Below are 8030 nucleotides of genomic sequence, written 5' to 3'. Positions count from 1 at the left end.
TCTCTAGGCATTAAAGGATGACTGAAGGAGCTGAGTGTGGCCGAGAAGGAAATAAACAATACTTTTCATCTCTTACCTCCTGCCTGCATGGTGCAATGCCAGAGCGGCCATACATTTACCTCCGCACGGTCCCAAAGCTGTCTGGATTCAATTAACCCTATTTTTTGTAAAAATATATATTGGTGCATTCTTAAGAAAGACGGATAGGAAAAGAAGAAGTGCCAAACCCACCAACTATGTCAATTCTTTAAAGAAAAAGGTTTTATTCATTACAACTAAATCACGCAGAGCTGCTTCTACTTTCACTGGTTTCACCTTGGCCTCGTGGTCAGGTGGAGCAAACTCGGCACAGTCCAGCAAATTCTCCATCTTTACAGCAGCGCATGGAGAAAATCGAAACCGAAAGCGTTGCACTGGAAAAAGGACGGGCACATCTCTGCTGCCACATCTGCTGCTCAACCAGCGAAATGCTCCATAGGGATCTTAGTAGAAAACCCCACCCTCGGTATTCAGAGCCGCCTGTTGGCAGCTGGATCTGTTTTCACGGGGGCTCCCCGAGTGCAACTTTGCTGTAGCCAGCGCAGAAGGCATTTGGAAATCGTTCTGGGGAGTGTTTCCAGTGGCAGGCTGCTGCAAAATTAATGGAGAAGCGATGAGGTTTAAAATGGTTTCTTGGTCCCCACAAAGTCTGGGTGGCGTTACCTGGATTGCTCTGGTGAGTTCGGTTCTTCAGCAGAACAGCTTTGCTGGAAGTTTGCTCATAGAATGATTAGCAAAGTCCTCACTCTTTGGCGACATTTGAATGTCTGAAGGGATCCAGGCCTGGTGCTGCAATTCTTGTGCAACGTGCAAGGAAACGTGTCCGGGAACGTCCCTGTTTGTGCACATGTATTAATGCCCCCAAGCAAAGAAAAGCAGCAGAACGACACCCGCAGTGCCGGTGCCCACCGTTCCTTACTTGCAAACGCTTCATTCATGATGAGGAGAAACAAAAAACGACGGCTAAGAGCCGTCTTCCTTCCATCGAATTCCATTCCCAGAGCTGCTTTAGGAACCCTTCGTTTCGCCTCTGCAAAATCCCCGTCCGTGCCGCTGTCTGCATAGCGAAAGTTTTCCTCAGCTGCTCAGGAACGAGGGAGAAATGTCCCCTTTCCCCGCTCCAAACAGCTTCTCCTCGGCCCCAGAAGGAGACCCGAACAGCCGCGGCCCCAAACGTTTCCGAGACGTAACGCGATGTCCGCAGAGAAAACAAAACGGCGCAGCGCCGAGCGCGGAAACGCGCAGGAAGGAAACAGTGCCGTGGGGGCTTCTGCCCGAGGTCCGGAGATCAGGAAACGGTGGGGAAGGGAGGGAGCTTTTCCTCCGAAGGGAATTACCCCCGACCTGCCGCTGCCGCCGATCCCCGCGGCGAGCCCCGCACCGCCGGGCCCCGACGGCCGCTTGTGCCGATGTCATCGGGGAGCCAAATCTTTCAAATCCTGCCCGCGGGAAGTTCGGGCTTTTTAATTTGTATTTTTTTTCTTCCTTTTTCTTTCTTTTTCTTTTATTTCCCTTTTTGCTTATTTATTTCTCCCCCCCACCCCCCCTTCCTTTCCCGTTCCCAAGGTAAGAAGAAAACGAAACGAACCAAACTCTCGAAGAACCGAGCGCGAGTCCGATCTCTTTCGGTAGTCCCCGGTGCCACGGAACCCCTCGGAGCGGCGGGGGAGCGCGCAGAGCCCCGCGCCCGACCCCGCTCCCCGTCCTGCGGTGCCCGCTCCGCGCTCCCGGGGCTGCGGCCCCGTCGATGCCAGCCACCCTCGATCCGCCCGCCCCGTCCCGGCTCCGCACACCGCTCCTCCGCGGGGAGACACCGCGATTCCTCGGAGAAGGCGGCCCCAAGCGCGGCCTCGGGGTCCTGAGGGTCCCTCCGCCGTCCGGGGGCCGAGCTGGAGGGGTGGCTGGAGTCCGTGGTCACGGTTGCAGATCCTCTTTGCCCTGCAGCTTCCCGGAGGACACCACGCAGTCCTGCTCGGGTTCAGCGCTGTTGACCGTCCCCCGCTTTTTGTCCTCTTCTTTCTTCCACTTCATCCTCCGGTTCTGGAACCAGATCTTGATGTGTCTCTCCGTCAGGTTCAGCATGACGGCCAGCTCCACCCTCCGCGGCCGGGAGATGTACTTGTTGAAGAGAAACTCCTTTTCCAGCTCCAGCAGCTGCGCCCGCGTGTAGGCCGTCCTCGTCCTCTTGTTCTCCTCCGGCTCCACCACGTAGGAACCCCCTGCGGAGAGGCACTGTCAGTCCCGACCGCGGCCGCCCCGTCGGGGAAGCGCGGGGGGCTACGAGTGGAGCGGGAGCCGACCCCCCGCCCCCCACAACCCGGGCTACACTACTCTATGCGCGGCTCCTGCGGCCGCTGAGGGTTCGTTTCCTAAACCTTTGGGTGAAGTTTTCAGTGAATCGACGTGGAAATGAATCAGCCCACTGAACTAAATTGTCACAAATGATAAAAGTAATTTATATGTATTAAAAAAAAAAAGAGAGAGAGAGAAAAAGAAAAAGAATAAAATAATAGGATCAAATCTGACCTCTGCGTGGTAAATGAGAGGAGAAAAAGCCACCCCGACCTACGTAGGCTCAGACCTCGGCTGTGGGCAGTGGGGATGTGGGACGGCAGCGCAGAGCCCCGTTCGGGGGCAGCTTGGTGGAGACCTTTGGTAACATCCGTGATCCTGGAAACGGCGACAGCCGCGACATCACCGTTCCCAGCACGGCCTCAGCTGTGGCTTGCAGGGTACTGGAGCTGGGGGAGGTGTCACTGCGCTGTCACCCGCACCCGGAGCCCCAGGGGACACCTCGGAGTGGTGGCAGTGTGACCTCCGAAGCGCCGCTTTTGGATCGGGTAGACGTGGAAAATGCAGAGCAAAGCACGACCCTTTGTCCCCGGGGCACATTCGTGTGAAAATGTATAGAAATATAGAAAAACATGTAAAATGTGTACAAATATATTCAAACATAAAAGCGTAGAGGAAAAAAATAAGTAAAAATGAATGTTTCTCTCTCTTTATCAGTTTATGCGTGTATGGGCATTAAGGAATCGCACTGCTGGGGTGAAGCAATCTGCCAGCACGGGAGGGGGGAACCCCCCGACCTCCGCTTTGCTTTGCTCTGCAAAATAAATGTTTTGGATCAGAATTTCAAGTGCAAACACCGGGATTTGGCTGCGGGAGCTCCACGGGCGTGAGCGGTACAGTGCAGGGAGGGAGGTGATGGCCTCAGATTGTGCCGGGGGAGGTTCAGGTTGGATATTGGGAAACATTTCCTCTCGGGAAGAGCAGTGAGGCAGTGGCACGGGCTGCCCAGGGAGGTGGTGCAGTCACCGTCCCTGCAGGTGTTCAAGAGCAGTGAGGATGTAGCACTGAGGGACGTGGTTGGTAGGCACGGTGGGGTTGGGCTGATGGTTGGATTTAGTGATCTCGGAGGTCTTTTGCAACCTGAATGTGTCGGTGCGTGGGGTTGTCCGCAGCTCATCCCCAGCGCTGCCCGGAGCAGCGGGAAAGCGGGACCTCAGAGTTTTGTTTTGTAGAAGTTTAGGTCATTCCTCGGGTATAATTGGTTTAAAAAAAAAAATCTATGTATGTATGTATGTATGTATGTATACACATTAGGAGAATGCGCATTCCCAGACTATTTCACGGTGATTTCAGCCTTCTAGTCCCTTTTCAACTGTCTATTTGAACAAAGCCATTAATATAATATTTGCCCTATAGGCGTGACAAAGGAGCAGGACACGATAACATTGTGCAGGCAGAGACAGAAATATTGTTCCGCGGCGGAACTTTCTGCCTCGATAGAGTTTCTTCCCCTCGCTGGCACCTCCGATTCGTTTGTGCATTGTTCCCCCTGCCCCGGGCTCTGGGGTGTAATGGTGCGATCTCGACTGAGCCCCGGCGACGGGCTGCAGGGAGCCGAGGGCAGCGGGGAGGTTTCTCGTTGGAGTGCAGGGGCTGCCCCGTTCCCGTACGCCGAGGGATGGGGACCCCGCGGAGCCCTCCGCGCTCCACGGCGGCGAGTCGTTGCCGGCCCCATCCCGGTGAAAGTTTTATCGAGGAAAGGGAATACGTGGGGAACCTCGCGGGGTTTAGGCACCGTCACCCCTCCCCGGCTGATGTGAGTGGGACTTTAACCCGGGCGGGCTCAACCCGACGGCGGGGACCCGACGATAGTCGAACGGGAGTGGAGGGCTGCGGGGGAGCGTCCAGACTCCTGCGGGACCCCCGCGGCCAGTGCCCTTTCGGTCCCTTCCGCAAGGGAGGGGGCGGCGAGGCTTACCTGCCCACTGCCCCTTCCAGGCGTGAGACTTGGTGGACTTCATCCAGGCAAAAGGCACCTGCACTCGGGGCTCCTCCATCGCCCCCGGGTCCGCCCCGTCGGCGAAAGGCAACGCGTCCTGGTGGGGGGGAGGGAGATGAGGGTGGTGGTGATGGTGATGCAGGTGGGAGACCCCGGCATCCTCGCTGATGGGGGGCACCTCGTAGGGCGAGATGTCCGAAGGGCTGCCCTGCTCCAGCGCTCCCAGAGCGCCGGGGTACGGAGCCTGCTGCTGCCGGCCCACGTAGAGGCAAGCGGGGGGGCTGGGGCTGTAATCCTGCGCTCTCTGGAAAGCGCACGGCTCCTTGTAGAGCTGCGCCGAGGCGTAGTACTGCTCCTCGGTGTTCATGGCGGCGGGCCGGGGGGTCCGGCAGCTAGGGGCACATCGGGCTGCTCCCGCCACCGGGATCCCTCTTTGACAGCTCGCCGCCCCGTCGGGCCCCGCCGCCCTGCCCGGCTCCCGCCGCCTCCCCATAGGCGCCGCACCCCCACGTGAGCCCTCCCGCAGCCCTCCGGGGCGGGGCGGGACCCATAAGAGGCCACCGGGGTGGCCCCGGCCTTACAGACCCGTTTTCCCCGTTCTCGCCCCGGTTGGGCAAACTCCGCTGACCCGACGCGAGGAGCCCCATGGTGGGGCTCCGACATGACCCCAAAACCCACCGCCTGCCTCCCTTTTTCCACGCGGGCTGCTCATCCCTTCCAGGGCTGAGGAACATTCGGGGGTGGCGAATGTCTCCTGGGGGGCTTGGCATAGGGGTGAGTTCGGGGCTCCTCGGCAGGGATGTGGAGCGGGGAGTGGGAACTGCAGAGGGACCCCACGCAGCAGAGGCGCTCCAGAAGCTCTCTGTGCCCCCTGCCCGGGGGATGCAGCCGTCGGGGACCACAATGCTATCGGCAGAACTAGCGATAGGCAACGGATTGTTTGCCGAAAGGGGAAATTTTGGAGCCTTCCCCGCGGCTCGGGCTGCAATGTGTTGACCCTCGGAGATAATGAGCTCTAAGTCGGTGCCGGTTGACTTGGTGACGAGGCTATGGGGAGGCGGAGAGCTACCGAAAGGGACAAAGATCATTTCCCTGCCTCCCTGCACTCGGCCCGCAGGCCGCTTTCTCCGGCTCAGAGGCAGGCACGCTTCCTCCTTTGACTGGCCCTCCTCCTCCTCCTCTCACTGCCCTTTCCACAAGCTCCATGCCCGGCACCGATTGCTCCGTGCCGGTCTCTGACCACCGCCGTCGGGGCGCGCACCGGACGCTCCGTCTCCGGGGGCTCAACCGGCCCGGCCCAGCTCGGTGGAGGTGATGCCTCCGTGGGCAGGAGGGAAAGGAGGTTCCCCGGTACCTGACTCAGACGCCGGGATCATAAAAGCACCCAGTCCATTACGTGGAAAATGAGTTTCCGCTATGAATGCATTCGGGCCCCCCATCTCTCAGAAAGCGCACTGAGCCTTTGATTCAATATTGAGCCATTAAGCAATTGCTTTCCCAAGCCATTTAACAGCAGCTCTTATGGATAAATAAACAAAAAAGGCTGTAAACCAATTATAGTGCGGATAGTGAAAAAGTATTTTATTAGTGGGAATTACCGATAGGCATCGCTGCTCCTCTGGCTCCCCCCAGCACGGAGCCCTCCCCCACACCCCCTGGTGTGTCAGGTTGGGGTACGCAGCATGTCTGGGACACAGCCTTGTGCCATCCCCTCCAACAGCACGTGTCCCCTGGGAGCAGGCTTGCGGTGTCCTTTGGTTCCACAGGAGACTTCTCACACACCTTCCCGTCTGCTGGAAGCTGAAGAGTTGGAAGCCCCCAGAGCTGTGTGCTGAAAATGGGGCTCAGCCTGCCCCTGTCCCTTGGGGAATCATTGTGTTGTGGGGGTATGTGGTGTGCAAGGCATCACAGTGGGGAGCGGGGTGACTAGGGGCTCCCTACAGCCCCATCCTCATCCCCATGGGGAGCCCAGCTCCACACTGCTCCCCACAGCATTTACAGCCCCACGTTTTCCATGGGGAAGTGGAGAGGACAAACAAACGTGTGGCCATAAAAACCAGAGCAAATTGATTCATCTCCAGGTAGGACCATTACCCGGTGTCTTAATGCAGTCCTCTCTCTATAACGAACATTTCTAAATAGAGCAAACATTTCCCCCTCCAAAGCAAATGAATTTCGTATAATTTAGAGCTAATTCTCTTTCATTCTGCCTGCGTGAGCAGGCGATAAGGGCATGCTTTGTCGTGCTAACAACAAGACAGAGAGCTGCAGAGAGGAACAGGGCCTGTGATGGGGGACCCTGCTTGTTTCGGGGCTGGGGGGGATGATGCTAAGCAGCAGTGAGCTGAACCCACCCAGAGCCCATCCTGCCTGCTGCCGTGAAAAATCTGCAATAATTTAGTGGTAAAACTTTAATTAAAACATCATCCTTAATTCTCTAGATGGAAGAGCTTTGAGATGTGTAGGCATGATGCAAGGAATTAGAAGGTGAAGTACTCACCTTATAAGTTAATATATGACCTCCAAGTGCATGACTCTTGAATACATGGTACAGGGAGCCCAGGGAAGGACTGCCCAAGGAGGTGATGGTCTCACTGTCCCTGAAGGTGTTCAAGAATCACAGAATTGCAGGGGTTGGAAGAGACCTCAAGAGATCGTTGAGTCCACCTCCCCAAAAGAAATGTGGAGTTGTGTCACTGACAGACACTATTAATGGGCGTGGGTCAACAGTTGGACTAGATGACCTAGAGATCTTTTCTAACTTTAATGTTTCTTAATGATTTTCAGGACTGCTGCACACCTGTTGGCATCTCCCAGAAGAGAGCTGCCCAACAGCCCAAGCCCAAGGCTCTGGCAGGCCTGTGGGGTGATGAGGATGTTTGCCATCCTGTCTATATGTAACCATACAAATATAACATTGCTAATATAAGGAGCAAATTTATCCCAGCTTGTAAGTGTACAGCATCATTTAGTATCTAACAAATTGCAAAGTGAAAGCAAGAGTAAGGGACTTATTGCACACTAGAACAAAAAAGAAGGTTGGGTTTACCTTCAAGCTCAGTACTTTGTGCCACTGAGTCTGGACAATGCCCTCAGACACATGATCTGATTTTGTGTGGTCACGTATGGAGTCAGGAGTTGAACTCAATGATCCCTTTGGGCCCCTTCTAACTCGAGATATTCTATGATTCCTTGATTTTACCTTCTTTCTAGAGTGTGCTGCAGGCCAGCTGGAGACCCTGGGTTTTACTTCTTTGGGGAAGTCTTTACAGACTCACCAAGGAGACAGGAAGCTCATGCTTTCAGCTATGTGTTGTGTCTGATCCATGAGCATGGCCTCACAATCAATATCGTGGTCATAGCTCATGCTGAGAACCACTCTGGCAGGTCCAAGCATTTCCTCTGATGTCACTTCACTTCTCCAAGGTGGTTTTCTTCAGTACTCCATGATACACCTAGAAGTCAAATCCTGATTGTGAGATGGTTATTCCAACAGATTAATTTAAAGCAATTGAAGGATGACAGTAACTGTAGTGATACTAAGCGGTGTAGGCATGCCACAATTATCTTCACCACCAGAACAGAAGTTCATATAATCCAGCATCAGTAATGAATGTTTCAGGTACTTGCCTGTTTCTGTCCTACAGTGAGATATGCAATAGCCACAGTGTAATACTTGAATCACCATATCGGATTTGAA

The 8030-nt window shown here is 55.3% G+C and overlaps 1 protein-coding gene across 1 annotated transcript; it reads right to left on the bottom strand.

Moving 5' to 3' along the window:
* Positions 1 to 1499: 1499 nt before the first annotated feature.
* PDX1 (pancreatic and duodenal homeobox 1) lies at positions 1500 to 4756 on the bottom strand. Its single transcript, XM_065730360.1, has 2 exons — positions 4310 to 4756; positions 1500 to 2258 (listed from the first exon to the last, which is right to left on the bottom strand). Exons 1-2 carry the CDS (start codon positions 4695 to 4697, stop codon positions 1954 to 1956), a joined length of 693 nt encoding a protein of 230 aa, XP_065586432.1. The 5' UTR covers positions 4698 to 4756; the 3' UTR covers positions 1500 to 1953.
* Between the last annotated feature and the right edge of the window lie 3274 nt (positions 4757 to 8030).

The sequence above is a fragment of the Cyrtonyx montezumae genome, unplaced genomic scaffold, assembly GCF_038088225.1.
Source record: "Cyrtonyx montezumae isolate F1298 unplaced genomic scaffold, pur_monq_1.0 scaffold_12, whole genome shotgun sequence".
In the NCBI taxonomy this organism is placed as follows: domain Eukaryota; kingdom Metazoa; phylum Chordata; class Aves; order Galliformes; family Odontophoridae; genus Cyrtonyx; species Cyrtonyx montezumae.
The sequence above is the reverse complement of the archived record's forward strand: the minus strand, read 5'-3'. Positions and strand labels throughout refer to the sequence as shown.